At 37.1% G+C, this 17,640-nt stretch overlaps 1 protein-coding gene across 3 annotated transcripts; it reads left to right on the plus strand.

Annotated features, from left to right (window-relative positions):
• The first annotated feature begins 25 nt into the window (after positions 1-25).
• LOC106868347 (transforming growth factor beta regulator 1) lies at positions 26-17,412 on the plus strand. Of its 3 annotated transcripts, none has more exons than XM_089352781.1 (9): positions 26-321; positions 1,736-1,841; positions 3,952-4,022; positions 5,736-5,980; positions 6,938-7,074; positions 8,157-8,303; positions 9,659-9,753; positions 11,644-11,873; positions 14,592-17,412. In XM_089352781.1, exons 2-9 carry the CDS (start codon positions 1,761-1,763, stop codon positions 14,609-14,611), a joined length of 1,026 nt encoding a protein of 341 aa, XP_089208907.1. In that variant the 5' UTR covers positions 26-321; positions 1,736-1,760; the 3' UTR covers positions 14,612-17,412. The 3 variants fall into 3 exon arrangements, with proteins under 3 accessions (XP_089208907.1, XP_089208908.1, XP_089208909.1); XM_089352782.1 differs by having other exon boundaries at positions 315-544; XM_089352783.1 differs by lacking the exon at positions 26-321 and adding an exon at positions 544-798.
• The last annotated feature ends 228 nt before the right edge of the window (positions 17,413-17,640 follow it).

Here is a 17,640-nt window from a genome sequence, read left to right on the forward strand (position 1 = left end):
TTTACAGTTGATGGTTTTACTGTTGATGAAACAAAATTATAGATCTAAATTACTGTAAAAGAATGTTCTTAGATTTTTGTTTTACTGTTTGAAATTTAAACTCTCATTTAAATTATTGATTTCACACCTAACCTGTCTCGTTTATTGTTAATTTAATCGATAAATTAAGCCTAGTAATTATCTAAAATAATTTATCCCAAATTCTTTCAAGAAATATCCTAATGTTAATAATTCTGGAGCCAAATGAAATATCAACCAAGGGAGATAATTACACACACCGGAAGTTCCCTTGACAGTTTTGTTTGGAAATATTGGAGCCAGGTTAGATTTCACAAATATTAATTATTTCTATTTCTTCAACATTACTCTGCATGAATTCAAATTATTTGTGAGATACTATTTTCTCTTCAGCTTATATATCACTGTCGAGTGTATATCATAAGCAGTTAATCTGTATACATTCAACTTACATATATATTTCAGTTATGTCTTCTAGAAATACCGGTATGCTAATCAAAATAGAGTACCTATTGACCTTTCGTTGGTAATGGTAATTTACTTTCGTATTGAATGATCATTGATGTCCAATATTTCACTCGCACTTACTTTGCCCAATCTATAAAAATCAACTCACTCTATGTATCCCTTCCATAAACAAGCCATCCCATCTACAATCAAAATAAAAGTTGATATCGTATTTACATTGTTCTTAGATTCGTTAGAATTTCAGAGACTAATCGAAACATCAACTAAGCAAATAAGACATAAAGGGGTATCAGGCTGGGAAAATTTAGAAAGGTTGGCTCACTATACATATTCAATTTATCTTGTTTTTGTTTGTAAAATAAGCATGTTAAGAAACTTGATAGTTCTCTATTTTCATCCTTCTAATGCTCTTAAAAGCATCATTACAGTTTTTCAGATATTAAATAATTAGTTGATGTTTAGCCACAACTCGGCTTATGAAAGGCTTTCCAATCTTGACCATCGGGTCCTTTTTTTATATTTTTCTTTCTGGCATAGTTTATACCGGGTTCCCCTAACTTTTCACCCCGCCCATTTTTTTTCTTTTTCAAGAGGAGTGTTGTTTGAAGAAAATATCACTTATACAGTGAGATTTTTGACTAAAGGGAGATTCCTTTGTTGGCTCGTTAAGTTCAACCAGAGAATAGCGAAACATTCACAACTGTTTACTTTTGCTTTTCATGTGAGAAAAAATAAGTGGAATTTAAGAAAACAAAGTTGTCGCAGTGCCTCCATTGCCAAGTTCCAAGTTCCTCAAATTCTGACGTAGTTAACTTCGGTTTAAATCTTAATGTTCGTGCTTACTAATTATATATTTAAACGGTCGGCCGTAATGGAAAACTGAGTAATGATGGAGTAAATCATCAACCTCTTCCGAATAAATAAACCCAGCTACATGTATTGAGTCCTTTTTCTTTCGTTTGTACCTCTAAACGTGTATGTGTGTGTGTGTGTTTATATATGTGAAACCATTAATCCCGGCACTCTTCTCTCTCGTTTTTTTTTTTTTTAATGAGGTGTGTGTATTTACTCTTGAGATGTCTGTGTGTCCGTGTTCTTGTACCTTGTCAAATTACATTTCATATAATTTTCCTTTATCAACTTGATGTCTTCATGATGATGATAACTATTTTATGGTGGAGAATTGTGTTAGCATGTAGAATGGTAACAATGTTCATTTAGAATATGTTCTTTACTTTTGTTCCATCAGCCATCCATAGTTGGGAGCATTTGCCATGGCTCCCGACCAGGGTTCCCGTGAATACTACTTCAGAAAATGGAAGAAAATGAAAAAAGATATTAAAGATACAATATTTGTGAGTATGTCAGCCTCTCTCCTTGTTTCTCTCTCTCTCTCTCTCTCTCTCTATATATATATATATATATATATATATATATATCATCATCATCATCATCATCGTTTAACGTCCGCTTTCCATGCTAGCATGGATTGGACGATTTGACTGAGGACTGGTGAAACCGGATGGCAACACCAGGCTCCAGTCTGATTTGGCAGAGTTTCTACAGCTGGATGCCCTTCCTAACGCCAACCACTCAGAGAGTGTAGTGGGTGCTTTTACGTGTCACCCGCACGAAAACGGCCACGCTTGAAATGGTGTCTTTTATGTGCCACCCGCACAAGCCAGTCCAGGGGCACTGGCAACGATCTCGCTCGAAAATCCTACAGGAGCCAGTCAGGCGGTACTGGCAACGGCCACGCTCAAAATGGTGCATCTCATGTGCCACCCGCACAAGAACCAGTCCAGGGGCACTGGCAACGATCTTACTTGGCTTGCCGGGTCTTCTCACACACAGCCCATTTCCAAAGGTCTCGGTCCGTAGTCATCGCCTCGGTGAGGCCCAATGTACGAAGGTCTTGCCTCACCACCTCAGCCCAGGTCTTCCTGGGCCTACCTCTTCCACGGGTTCCCTCAACTGTTAGGGTGTGGCACTTTTTCACGCAGCTATCCTCCTCCATTCTCACCACATGTCCATACCAGCGCAATCGTCTCTCTTGCACGCCACAACTGATGCTTCTAATGTTCAGCTTTTCTCTCAAGATACTTACACTCTGACGGGTATTCACATTGACATATATATATATATATATATATATATATATAAAAACGTAAAATTAAAACAGAACACAAAGGATTCTGCAGTACATATATATATATCACACAAATGGTACTTGTGCCGGTGACATGTAAAAGCACCCATTACACTCTCAGAGTGATTGGCATTTGGAAGAGCATCCAGCTGTAGAAAACCATGCCAAATCAGACTGGAGCCTGGTGCAGCCTTTCTGCATATTCAAACTGTCCAACCCATACCAGCATGGACAACGGATGTTAAATGATGATGATGACATATATATATATATATATATATGCCACTATTACCAGTGAAGTCACCAAGTAATTTGCTAGAAACACACACACACACACACACACACACATCATCATCATCATTTAACATCTGTTTTACATGCTGGTATGGGTTGAACAGTTTGGCAGGAGCTGGTTAACTGGAGAGCTGCCTGGGTTCCATGCCTGTTTTTGCATGGTTTCTTATCTGGATGCCCTTCCTAATGCCAACGCTTTACTGAGTGTACTGGGAGCCTTCACGCAACGCGGGCACAGGTGCTTTTTACGTGCCACTGGCACCCACAAACTCGTAAGATTAGGATCTCTCAGCTGAAGTGGGATGCAGGGTATATGCCTGTCTGCAAGGACAACCACATATTTATGTAGCTTGATGTGTCTTCTCAAGTATAGTAAACCGCCAGAAGTCTTGGTCCCTTGTAATCCTTTCTGTGAGATCCAATGTCTGAAGATCCTTTTTTATCACTTCATTCCACGTCTTCCTGGGTCTACCCCTTCCACATGTTCCCTCCACAAATTAGAGCTTGGCACTTCTTGAAGCAACTGTCTTTATTCATATGCATTATATGACTGTACCAGCACAGTCTTCTTTCTTGCACACATCTGAGGCTCCATGTACCCAGTTTTTTTCTCGAATTACGTACACTCTGTTGTATATACATTCTAAAATTACCCATCCAGCATAACATACTGGCCTCATTTTTTTCACACCTTTGTATGTCTTCAACACTCACAGCTCACATATATCAATATGCACAATATCACACACACACACACACATACACTTATCTGGCAATCTTTTGCACAGTTTCCTGTTACCGAATTATTTCTCTCATGAAATAATGGTCAGTCAGAACTTACAGTACACAAGATTTCCTCAAGGCGCCATGTAATGAGATTAAACCAGAACCATGGAATTGTAAAATGAACTTTTTAACCACACTGTTACGCTTGTGACTATTATTCAAATTACTTTGGTGTTAATGTGGTTTATTTTTCTTGTTTTTTATTTTATTTTATCCCCCTCCTCCTTTTTTTCTAGGTGAATGCAGCTATATGTGATGAGGTGGTGAGAATAGAGGAGAAAGTTTTACAAGTGAAGGAGGAACGAAGGTAAGTGTGTTATTGTATTTTCCAGCATACAAGTCAAATTTTTCTGACAAAAATTTACTCCCAAAGAGAAGTAGATTGACTTGTACACCAAGATGAATTTGGAGGATTAAAAACTCCATGTGAAATGCAGCTGGATTTGGAAAGACAGTGATGATGTTTAAATGTTTACACTATATATTACGTCAACTTGTATACCGGAAAATACAGGAAATGAAATCCAAACAAAATGTTGCCTGATGGTCACTCTGTGAGTCATTGGTCTAGAGTAGCTTTCTGTCAGTAGTGCTGAGGATCTTTGAGTCAAATAATAATCTGAGGACAGCTGTGTAAAAAAGTGCCAAGCTCTAATTGTGGAGGGTACCTGTGGAAGGAGTAGACCCAGGAAGACGTGGGACAAAGTGGTAGGAAAGGATCTTTGGATGCTTGGCCTCACTGAGGAAATGACAAGGGACTGGGGGGTGTAACGATTTGCTATACTTGATAAGACGCGCCAAGCTAAGTAAAATCGCTGCCTTCCACACGTACAGGCTTGTCTTTTCAGATGCCGGTGCCACATTAATGCACCATTTTGATAGGGGCTGGCTAAGTAGAAGACTGCACCAGGTTGAGTTTTTATGGCTAGAAGCCCTTCCTAACAACAACCTTCTTACAGAGTGGACTATAAATGGTGATACACACACACACAAATATATGTATGTGTATGTGAGTATTTTGTCTTGACATTGAGCTGGTAACTGAAATAGATTTAACCTGCTTAGAAAATGAAAGGAAGGTTTGTTTTAGTGTATATAGTGATATGTTTGGGCCAATACAACTTGTGTATACATGTGCAGTCATTTTATGCATACAAACAAAATTTCAACTGCAAATTAATATTCAACTCTTTTGATACCTACCTGCCTGTGGCTACCTTTAGATCTATGATAAAAAAAAATTATTTTAAAGTGTTCACATATAAATTAAAATCTTACAATTTTGTGCTAGAATCTTTCTTTTAGTTAAATTCCTAACATCAGCTTAGTAATCCTTTCTATTATAGGCACAAAACCTGAAATTTTGTTGGGTGGTGGGCAAGTTGATTACACTGACCTTAGTTTCCAAGTGGTACTTATATCATTGACCCTAAGAGGAAGAATGGCAAAGTTGCCTTTAGCAGAATTTGAACTCAGAATGTAAAGACAGATGAAATGCTGCTAAGCATTTTGTCCAACACAGTAATGATTCTGCTAGCTCACCACATTCATCAGCTTAATAATAGAAAGTCAATTATTTTACAATATACCTAAATGATTTTTTATTTTTTTCAAAATTAATTGACATATATCATCAGGATGATCTTGAGTTTGTTCACATTTGCATGATGCTGATCCTTCATCCAATCTGTCAACAGGTACTTCACATTGAGAACACATTCTTCTCCAATCACCAGAGTTAAGAAATGTAAAGCCTTGATATTAGCTAAGTGAGCGACCGCTTGGGAAGCCAAGACCCTGTAAACTCAGTCTTTGATATATATATATATATATATATATATATATATATATATATATATATCGTGTTAGTTCATTAGAAATATTTTTACAAAATGGTTGATCTCTTTTACTCATTATTATAAAGTTCCTTCTGTTTTATATAGCTGAAGATTAGTCCTTAACGTAAGTCACTACTTCGGCTTTGTTTATCGTAAGTTTTAAAATTTTATTTTAACTACAGGTTTCTACTCCATAAGCTTCTCCAGTTCCAATCTATGACTGACCCAACATTAGCCAACATTAAGATGCCAGTTACTACAACTACTACAACCACCACTACATACCCTACTATACTCAAAGTGCCCACTGCTGTTACTACTCCTCAGCAAGTTCCTGCTGAACCGTCTGCAGCACCAGCAGTGCCTGCAAAGCCAAAAGTGAAAAAGAAACTCACTGAAAGAAAGAAAACAGTTACAGAGTTACTTGGTAAGATAACTTTGATGATCTACGTAGACATAAGAGAGGATTAAGAGTAAAGGGGCTGACTTGGCAAGCTATCAGGATCATCATCATCATTGTTTAACATCCGCTTTCCATGCTAGCATGGGTTAGACGATTTGACTGAGGACTGGTGAACCAGATGGCTACACCAGGCTTCAATCTGATCTGGCAGAGTTTCTACAGCTGGATGCCCTCCCTAACGCCAACCACTCCGAGAGTGTAGTGGGTGCTTTTACGTGCCACCGGCACAGTCAGGCAGTACTGGCAACAGCCACGCTCAAAATGGTGTTTTTTACATACCACCTGCACAGGAGCCAGTCCTGCAGCACTGGCAATGACCATGCTGAAAATGTGTTTTTTATGTGCTACCTGTACAGGAGTCAATCTGGTGGCACTGGCAACGACCACGCTCAAATGTTGTTTTTCATGTGCCAGTAAGGTGATGCTGGCTATGATCATGCACGAATGGTGCTTTTTACATGCCACCAGCACAGGACATATACATATATATAAATAATGGGCTTCTTTCTCTTTGTTATTCTATCATATCTACTTCAACCTTGCAGTCATCATCATCATCATCATTTAACATCCATTTTCCATGCTGGCATGGGTTGGATAGTTTGACCAGAGCTGGCAAGCAGGAGAGCTGCACAAGGTTCCAATCTGATTTGGCCTAGTCACTACAGCTGGATGCTCTTTCTAATGCCAACCACTTTACAGTGTGTCCTGGGTGCTTTTAATATGTCACCGGCACATACTACTTTATTTTCCCTTGATGATCAGTGCTACTACCCACAACATCTAATTCCTATCCTTCATCACATGCTACAAAATATTACACCAGTTCTATCTTCAGTTCAATCTGATTCATATCAATACTGACCTCTGGTGATTATTCCTTTACCTGTAGCTTTTAAACCATGTTGTTTCTTATTTCAGAAGAGAAATCGAAACCTAAAAAGGCCAAAACACAAGCCAGTAGCAAAAAGATAGTGCCACCAATTCCTCTAGATCCTTTAGGACGACCTGTTTTCCCATTATCCATTGGAGACTTGACAATTCACAGCCTTGGTGAAGTAAGTAGTAACTCATTTATGAAAACTTTTAATATGATTGTTATTACTTTGTGTTAAAGTATTGTTATTGCATTGTGCACCTGGCTGTGCAACTACAAGCAGATGTAGAGACTCTCTCTCCTTCACCTTTGATTCAATGAAATATCTAGGATATGATAGCTTGAGAGAAAGAAGACAACACAAGCACTTAGCTAATACTCATTATGTTTGAGTAGATTGGAGCAACATGAAATGAAGTACCTTGCTCAAGAATGCAATACAGAGAACAGTATAACAATATTAGAAAGAAAATGTTCATTATTTGTGAAATGATCTAACCTTACCACCAAATTACATTTCAAAATAAACGAACACTTAGAGAGCGCAAACCTCTGCCAAGGCAACACCAACATCCTCTTAATGATTAGCTGAAGATGATTTTTAAAATGAGAATATCTGAAATAAATTCAACTGCTCTCACAAACAAGAATACTAAAACCACTCTCAAAAATTAAGTAAAAACACGGAAAAATAATCCAGGACCCTTGTCTGGTACCAGATTGATCCCAAAATCTAATCAGTTCGTGCCAGTCACAAGGCCAAACATCCCTGAAAGTTTCATCCGAATCCATCCAGTGGTTCTTGAGATATCTTGTCCAAGGACAAACAAACAAACAAGACTGAAAACAATACCTCTGCCTTTGCTAAGGTGGAGGTAATTAAATTCATTCAAAGAAATTCAATATTTGATGATAAAGTTGAACTTTACGGTGAAAATTAATTCAATGGCAGCGACAATCTAAACCAATTTCTTACCATCTAGAAAATGATGAATGTGTTCTCTGCCATCTTCTATTTAACTCTGCATGAGTTCTCTACCCTCTCCTGCTTGAAGCCTCAACTCTGGATTCTTACTTTAATTATTCCATCCTTACATCTTCTTTTCGCCTTTCTCTATCTACTTTACTTTATTCTCTGTGGCCTATTTCCCCCACTTTCTTTATCTACTTGCTTTATTCTAAACCAACATACTCCCTTCTCCCAAATGCATCAAACACAGCCTTTCCAATAGGCTTCTTACCTAATATATATTCCAATTTCAGATTGTTCCTGATCGACCAAATTTCCATACTGAGGAACATATTTACCCCATTGGCTTCTGCAGTACCCGATTGTACGTAAGCACACGGCATCCAGATCAAAAGTGTCTTTATACTTGTAGTATATCAGATGGTGGAAATGGTCCCCTCGTAAGTTGCAATTTTTTTTCTTCTTAACTGTAAATCAGTATGGCCTTTTAATTGCTCAAATACTAAATTTTAAATCAAAGAAACAGCTTATCATTGGGCATTTCAAAGTTTTATATATGTTTGTATGTATATATATATATATATATATATATATATATGTATATGTAAAGAATAAAAGTTTAGAATGGTACAACAATGCACTATAAAACAAGAAATGGACTATATACCTGTTGTAATTTGGTTATCTATAGTCTGATGATATTTCGGAATTACAATTCCTTCTTCAGATCTTCTTGGCTGGAGTCTGCTATAAACGGTTTTCTTAACCGTACACACACACATCCTCACACATACATATACTGTATTTTAACATGTATAAGGAAACCTTTTTTTGTCAAAAATTAGCTTAAAAAAATGTGGAGTTTCTTATACATGGATAGTATTATAATCCCTTACAAAAACTTTTTTCAAAATTTTAAGCCCCCAAAATTAGAGGGTTCCTTATACACAAGGGTTCCTTATACATGTTAAAATACAGTATATAGTTAGATAGATACTGAACTAATTGACTAATATAAAGAAGTGAAATTGAAGCTGTGCTTGTGTTAATATGATTGGCAAAATGATTTCCCTGAGATGTAACAGTTTTGTTTCAGCCCACAAATTCACATCAAGAATATTTATTTCTTTATTACCCACAGGGGAGCTAAATATAGAGGGGACAAACAAGGACAGACAAGGGGATTAAGTCGATTACATCGACCCCAGTGATTAACTGGTACTTATTTAATCGACTCTGAAAGGATGAAAGGCAAAGTCGACCTCGGCGGAATTTGAACCCAGAACGTAACGGCAGACAAAATACCACTAGGCATTTTGCCCGGCTTGCTAATGTTTCTGCCAGCTCGCCACCTTGAATATTCAATATTCAATATTCACATCAAGAATATTGAAAAACTTCAATATTCACATCAAGAATATTCATCATCGTCGTTTAACATCCGCTTTCCATGCTAGCATGGGTTGGACGATTTGACTGAGGACTGGTGGACCAGGAGGCGACACCAGGCTCAAATTTGATTTGGCAGAGTTTCTACAGCTGGATGCCCTTCCTAACAAAACACAAAAACAGTATGAAATTAACTTGAACTTCAATTCATCTTGGTTATGTCCCTTCACATCCTGTTTTGTCTTTCCTTTCTTTTTTTTTTGGTCAGTCATTATTCACTATTATTCAATGTCCACTTTTTCTGTCATACATTGTCCCCTTAGAATCACTGCATTTCAGTGACTAATAACAATGGCAGAATCAGAGAATCAGTTGACCATGCTAATAATTTCTCTTTTATTTGCAGTTTGAAATATCTGCTGATGACCAAAAACAAATTTTGTGCCACCGTGATCCCTCAGAATGTCACAGCAAATTACTGCAATTAATTAATCAATCACGGTAAGTTTATTGGAGGTTTTGTCTTTGTTTACATTGTTTTTTATTTGTTTCTTTTCTTTTTTATTATTAATTGTTTTCTTGATTGATTTACCAGAATATTTTTATACTGGAAAGTGGTTTGAAGATCTGTTGTTGACTTTGCAGTGTATATGCTGTACATGTTAGACTTATTCTATCAGTCTCTTTTGCCAAACTGCTAAGTTACGGGAATGTAAACACACCAGCATTGGTTGTCAAGCGATGTTGGGGGGACAAACACAGACACACAAACATACATATATACAACCGGCTTCTTTCAGTTTCCGCCTACCAAATCCACTCACAAGGCTTTGGTCGGCCCGAGGCTATAGTAGAAGACACTTGCCCAAAGTGCCACAACCCGGAACCATGTGGTTCGTAAGCAAGCTACTTGCCTCACAGGCGCTCCTAAAATATGTATATATTTTATGACTGGGTGCCCTTTCTGTTGCCAACCCTCACCTGTTTCCTCCAAGCAAAGCAATGCTTCCCCTTGTTTGAACATGTTATCTGGGAAGATCAAAAAATAAACCACTCTGCAGAGTGGTTGGTGTTAGGAACGGCATCCAGCCATAAAAACCCTGCCAAAATAGACACAGTAGCCTGGTGTAGTCTTCTACCTGACTGGCTCCTGTCAAACATCCTACCCATGCATGCATGGAAGATGGACATTAAACGATGATGATAATGATTTACATATATATCTATGTGAGTCGAGGATAGATGCAGGCACATCTGTGTGATTGAGAAGTTTGCTTCCTGACTACATGGTTTTAGGTTCAGTCTCACTGTGTGACACCTTGAGTAAGTGTTTCCTACTACAGCCCTGAAGCCAGCCAAAGCCTTTGGAGTTCTGGTAGATGAAACCTGAAGGAAGCTTGTCCTATGCATGTATTTGTATACATGCATTGCTGGTGTCATGTACAAAGCACCCACTACACTCTCGGAGTGGTTGGCATTAGAAAGGGCATCCAGCTATAGGAACCTTGCCAGATCAGATCGGAGCCTGGTGCAGCTGCTGGCTCTTCAGATCTCAGTTAAACCATCCAACTCATGCCAGCATGAAAAATGGACGTTAAACAATGATGATGATGTGTGTGTGTTTGTGCCTCTTTGTCTTGACATCGCAGGGGACTTGTACAGGAGTAACACTACTATTATAAGCTGTCATTCATTTTGATCTTCCCCGAAAAGCCTTACCTTGCTTGGAAATAGGCGAGGGTTGGCAACAGGAAGAGCACTCAGTCATAAAACATCTACCTCAATGAACTCTGCCTTGTGCAAAAGTGGATAGCAAAATCATTAGCATGCAGGGCAAAATGCATAGTGGCGTTTCATCCATCTTTACAGTTTGAGTTCAAATTCTGCCTTGACTTCCACCCTTTTGGGTTCGATGAAATAAGTACCGGTTGAACACTGGGATTGATGTAATCAACTGATCCCCTCCCCCCAAATTTTAGGCCTTGTACCTATAATAGAAAGGATCTGTATTATTATTATTATTATTTTCATTATCATCTTTCAATTCTGTTTCCATTTCTTGCTGTGTGTCTTCCTGATTCCTAGGGCAGAGAATATTATTATTATTATTATTATTATTATTATTATCATTATTATTATCATCATCATCATCATCATCATCATCACCATCATCATCATCATCATCATCATCATCATCATCATCATCATCATCATCATCATCATCATCATTCAATTCTGTTTCCATTTCTTGCTGTGTGTCTTCCTGATTCCTAGGGCAAAGAATATTATTATTATTATTATTATTATTATTATTATTATTATTATTATTATTATTATTATTAATATTATTATTATTAAGCTGAATATATTTTCTGTTTCAATTTCACTTAGGGGTTACGACCTTGTGGCCACTCATGGTGCTGGTCCGGAGTTTTTTGGGTTGTCGCACCCGATTGTACAGAACCTTATCCAGAGCTGTCCTGGTGCACGGAAATGTTCCCTTTATAAATGGATCAAGTTTGAAGTTAGCAAGACTGAAAACATCTGCAGTTCGATTACTACTGAAGATGACCCCACCATTTCGGTGGAAGCTCTTCGATCACTGCAGTCAGTTTCTCAAGGTAAAAAATCAAAAAAAAAAACACACCAAAGTTAATTGGCTTTCTTCTTTATTTTGGGGTTTTGTTTTGTTGCTTTTTTTTTTTTGTTATTTTCCTGAATGGATGCTTTATTTAGGTTTAAGAAAGTTATCACCGCCATCATCCTCATCATCAGCAGCAGCAGCAGCAACATTAACACCATACCAGCACCACCCCCACCACCACTGACATCATCAGTATTATTATCAACATCATCATTAACATAACTACCATCATCAACACCATTACCAGCCACCATCACCACTATCCCCAGCACCAACACCAGCACCTCCAGCATCATTATCATCGTCATCATTATAACCACCCCATTATCACCATCATTGACATAACTACCGGTTTCGATTCCCAGACCGGGCGTTGTGAGTGTTTATTGAGCGAAAACACCTAAAGCTCCACGAGGCTCCGGCAGGGGATGGTGGCAAACCCTGCTGTACTCTTCTACCACAACTTTCTCTCACTCTCTCTTCCTGTTTCTGTTGTACCTATATTTCAAAGGGCCAGCCTTGTCACACTGTGTCATGCTGAGTATCCCCAAGAACTACGTTACGGGTACACTTGTCTGTGGAATGCTCAGTCACTTGCACGTTAATTTCACGAGCAGGCTGTTCCGTTGATCGGATCAACTGGAACCCTCGACGTCGTAAGCGACGGAGTGCCAACAACATTCAAATGAGGTTTGCTAATTTTTCACGCAATATCTCGCTTATTTCTATTTAAAATGTTATTTTGATCATTCCAACGTGTTTCTAAGGCTGTTTTATGCTAGAAATCAAAGTTTTATAAAAAAAATTCCAGTTAATAGAATTATGGAAGGTAATGGGTTAAAAGGACGAAGCCTCTATGCAAACATATCAAAACAGTTGCAAAAAAACAAAAAACAAAGGAAAGAAATAAAAAAAATTTAAATAAGATCTTGGAATTGCAGATAGACAATCTGTTCAATGTGAATGATCTTTTATCAGAGAGTATCTCTTGAACATCTCTAAATGGTTGTTATTTTGTTCAAGACCTTGCCCAAACAATGTTATCACTTTCCTTTTTCCATATATGTATATTTCTCTCTTTCGTCGATGTATGTTTATCTTAAACCTGTTGCACCTCAACAGTATTCCTGACCTTGTTTTATAGTTGGACAACTATAAAAATAAATATATATATATATATATAAAAAAAAAAAACAAGCCTCTTCAAAATTATGGGTAGAGCAAATTTGGATGATGCTGATATTAAGGATCATGATGAGGAGGAAGAGGCAGGAGGTGGGGTGGTAATTTGTTAAAGTAAAGATGCATCTAGTTTGCACTGATGTAGTTGGTGACAGGAAGGGCATAGAAGTTGATCATCATGTTCCTGTAATTTGACGATTGTTATTTTCCTTATTGCAGATTTTTGGCAAATCTATAGAATTTTTTTTCTTTCTTCATACAAGGATTTGATTTGAATATATTTTGATGGATCTTAAGTTGCATCCATGTCTATTACAACTGTAAAACGGTTAACATTGTTTAATGTCTGTTTTCCCTGCTGGCATGGGTTGGACAGTTTGATTGAAACTGTCAAGCCATAGGACTGTTCCAAACTCCAAACTCTGCTTCAGCATGGTTTCTATGGCTGGGCGCCCCTCATAACGCCAAACCACTTTACAGAGTGCACTGGATACTTTTGACTTGGCAGCAGCACCAGTGAGGTTACCTGGTAATTTGCAAGACAAAACCCCTCAACAGAAGCAGGAGTATAGTTCACTGGGATGTGATTTTGTGCCAGGTGTTAAGAGGCTAAATTATGACAGCAGAACAGCAACAGGTGTGTTGCAACGGACTAAATTCATGGTTACCCCAACTGGAAAAGGAGAGAAGATATGAAAGAAATGTCAAAGTGTAACTGCAAGTTACAGGAACGTGATAATCAACAGAAGTTATTGATTGGATGGTGGTCAGATGGTGGTATTAAACAATGATTTTTTACTTGTTCTGAATTTTAAGTTTTGATACAGTTGTAAAACAGGTAAGGGTTGGTCATAAAATACTGGCCTTAATATACCCGCTAGCCCAGAAAAATAGATACTCAATAAATGAAAAGAAAATGATGTAAGTTGTCAAGAGAGATTTGTTATCAGAAACAAAAGAATGGGGTACATGCCTATTTATGATTCTGTTTGGGTAGGCATAAGACCATGACCTCAATTGAATGATCTGAAAGTGTTACACCATCTCCACTCATCCCACCTTCCTGCTTGATCCTTTGTCTTGTATTCTCCCCTATGTTCACTTCGTACCTTGAGAGTATAGTCTGGGATTCTGTCACCATATCTTATCTCCCTTTTAGCTCCTCTTGCCTGCTCTTTCCTATTGCAGGGGGAGCCATGTATCTCCTGGTGGGATTGATTGCTCAGCCTGCTAGAAATAGCAATCAAATCTCACAAAATTAGAAAACGACACATTGGACAATGTCATTCTTAGATATACAAAAATATGAGTATGGTCATGGTAGGACCGTCTTTGATCAAATTTCTGCTTAATCAAGACTGACCTGGAGTAGACAACAATAAGCTGTAGCATTTATTTATCTTATTCATAAAATTTTTATTTTGCTTAATATTTAATAAAAACAAGCAAAATTACAAACATAGAAGAATTAAAACCTTTCTTTTCATAAATTTAATTTTCTGTTTTTTTGCAGGAAGCAAATTTCAGACTTGAAGCCATTGAAAAGACGTTTCCAATATAGATACATAAGTATTCATGTGGTGCTGAGTCAATTCCGCAGGCAGTATGCAGAAATATAAAATTGACAGATGTCTAACTGAAGATAAAAATCATAAATAATAATAATAATCATAATAATGGAAATCATTTCAGATCTCAAAACATTTTGCTTTTATATCATTATTTTCTAAAACTGCAAGAGAACAAATAAACAAACCTAACTGTAAGCCTGGTGCAGCCGCTAGCTCTCCAGATCTCAGTCAAACCGTCCAACCCATGCCAGTATGGAAAACGGACGTTAAACGATGACGATGATGATGATTTCATGTATATTTTATATATTTTATATTTTGTGTTTTTTTAATGTCAGATACTTTATATCTATAAACTTAATCTTTCCTTGTACTGTTGACTTCTAGCTTTCTTTTCTTTAATTTATTATTTTTATCATATATGGGGGGGGGGGGTGCAGAAAAGTTCCTGGCTTTAGGAGTATTGCAATAGGTCTGGTTGGAGGCCCAACTTTCCATATTCTTTTACAGGGCTTAGAAAACTGAAGGGCCACTGCAATAACTGTGTGAATCCGAGAGGGGAATATGTTGGATAAAATCATAATTAACTGACCTTCCTGTATTTTCTTTTACTCAAAGCTAGAAACTTTTCAGCCCTCCCTTGTGGTATAAGATCTGGTGAAATGTGTCTAAGATGTGTGCCAGTGTATGTTCAGGAGTCAGAAAATAAAAATAGTGAGAAAAAAAAAAAAAAAGAGAACTAGGTGTAGAATGTAGAGAGAGGGAAAGAGTGAGTGACAGCTAAACATATATTGCTAATGACAGAGCAGAAGAGAGAATGAAAACTACTGCTGTTAATAGAGAGTAGAAGAAGAGAGAAGAGTATGAAAGATAGGTAGACTAGCAAAAGATGGTTGTTGTTGGCACTCCGTCGCTTACGACGTCGAGGGTTCCAGTTGATCCGATCAACGGAACAACCTGCTCATGAAATTAACGTGCAAGTGGCTGAGCACTCCACAGACACTTGTACCCTTAACATAGTTCTCGGGGATATTCAGCGTGACACAGTGTGACAAGGCTGGCCCTTTGAATTACAGGTACAACAGAAACAGGAAGTAAGAGTGAGAGAAAGTTGTGGTGAAAGAGTACAGCAGGGTTCGCCACCATCCCCTGCCGAAGCCTCATGGAGCTTTAGGTGTTTTTGCTCAATAAACACTCACAACGCCCGGTCTGGGAATCGAAACCGCGATCCTATGACTGCGAGTCCGCTGCCCTAACCACTGGGCCATTGCGCCTCCACAGCAACAGATGGACAAAATGAGCAAGTGACCAAATGGCAAGAGCAGACAATCAGATTTTAAAAAAGCAATAACAAAAATGTTATTTTCTTTATCTGTTAATTATTTGTTGATGGTATGTCATAACTGTTATTTAATTTCGCACAAATATATGAAAGAATGATGAAATAGTTACTTTTTATTGTTTACTTGGTTCCAACTGGCTTCATATGGCTGGTTTAAATACTAAAGTGTTGAGGAGGTGTAACCTTTGCTGGCAAGAAAGGGATTCTCTCACTGAGTGAAGTATAGATTATGCTTATGTTTATGTACAAATTGCAAGACATGGTTATTGAATATGGAGGATGCATGAAAACTTAAAAAAGTGAAGCAAATATGCTCCACTTGATGTGTAATGTTAAAATGTATGAACATCAGAGAACAAATGAACTGAGAGAAAAATCTTGGTATAAATAGGATCAAGTGTAGTGTGCAAGAGAGGAAACTGTACTGGTACTGTTATGTGGTGTATGTGGATGATGTCAGGTAAAGTAATTAACTCTTAGGTAAATGTGATTGGTTGTGATTTCATCTTCATATATTAATAACAATATATTTAGTTACTCTTATGATGAAATGTTATCTCCATTACAGGAGCTTTATGTTATAATTAATATATTAATATCTTAAGAGGAATCCATAACCAATCACCTATTCTTCAAAAGACTATCACTATTCCTGCATAGCAAACTTACTTGTAAATATTACTTCAGGAGATGGAAAGTTTTATCAAATACCTCAGGTGGAATATTATGGCTAAATAAACTTGTGGTATTTACTAACAAAACTCCAATTCATCCCTTTTGCTTGTTTGTCCTACCTATCCAGTTACTATTCCCTTTCCCCTCCATTGTATTTGGTTTTGCTAATATCCACACACCTAAAATGCACTATTACATATAGATATAATTTCTCCTTACAATCACTGCATTGAGAAGATAGTTTTAATAGTGGAACTTGAAAATAAGCAGTCACTATAAATTATAAATTTTAACCCTTTTGTTACCATATTTCTATTGGAGATGCTCTGTGTTTCTTTCAATTAATTTTAAATATAACAAAGAATTTAGCAAAATAACATAGTTATCATTAAGCTAGTGTTAGGAACATAAATTGTGATTAAGGTTTGATGGAAGATTTTAACTCAGAACTTTTGAAAACAAGACGTTTGTACTACAGAGCCAGAGGCAGTTTCAGCTGGGTTGGTATCAAAAGGGTTAGATATATTTTTGAATGTACATGTCTATGTTTTAATCTGTCTGTCTATCTATATATATGCAGCATGCCTTTTGAGTGAAAAACTGAGAATTTTAACTCAAGACACCAATAATTTGAATAAAAGAATTGAGTTATTAATACCTTGTATGCATGCGGCTAAGAATCTTTTATGCAAATAAAAGTCTCCTTGAATTTTGCTCTGGTTCAGGAAAAACATTGGTTTTTGAAATGTTTAATTCATGGTTTTTATTGATACTGTTTAATATGTGTGTGCATGTCTATATGTGAATATATATATATATATATATATTTGTATACATGTATTTCAAAAAATATTCATTCAGTAAATAGTCAAAAGGAAACCAAACTCAGTTTCACAGTTAATGATCAGAAACTAGCAACTTGGAGTACTGGAAATTGGAACCATTCAGTTATAATGTATTAAAAGAATACTCTA

The sequence above is a fragment of the Octopus bimaculoides genome, chromosome 5, assembly GCF_046866305.1.
Source record: "Octopus bimaculoides isolate indiv1 chromosome 5, ASM4686630v1, whole genome shotgun sequence".
Taxonomy (NCBI): Eukaryota; Metazoa; Mollusca; class Cephalopoda; order Octopoda; family Octopodidae; genus Octopus; species Octopus bimaculoides.

Bases quoted from the DNA above. Each gene is read 5' to 3' on its own strand.
- LOC106868347 (XM_089352781.1), top strand. From the start codon at position 1,761: ATGGCTCCCGACCAGGGTTCCCGTGAATACTACTTCAGAAAATGGAAG. The intron at 4,023-5,735 runs GTAAGTGTGTTA...TTTTAACTACAG, and splicing joins CAAGTGAAGGAGGAACGAAG to GTTTCTACTCCATAAGCTTC. The intron at 7,075-8,156 runs GTAAGTAGTAAC...TTCCAATTTCAG, and splicing joins CAATTCACAGCCTTGGTGAA to ATTGTTCCTGATCGACCAAA.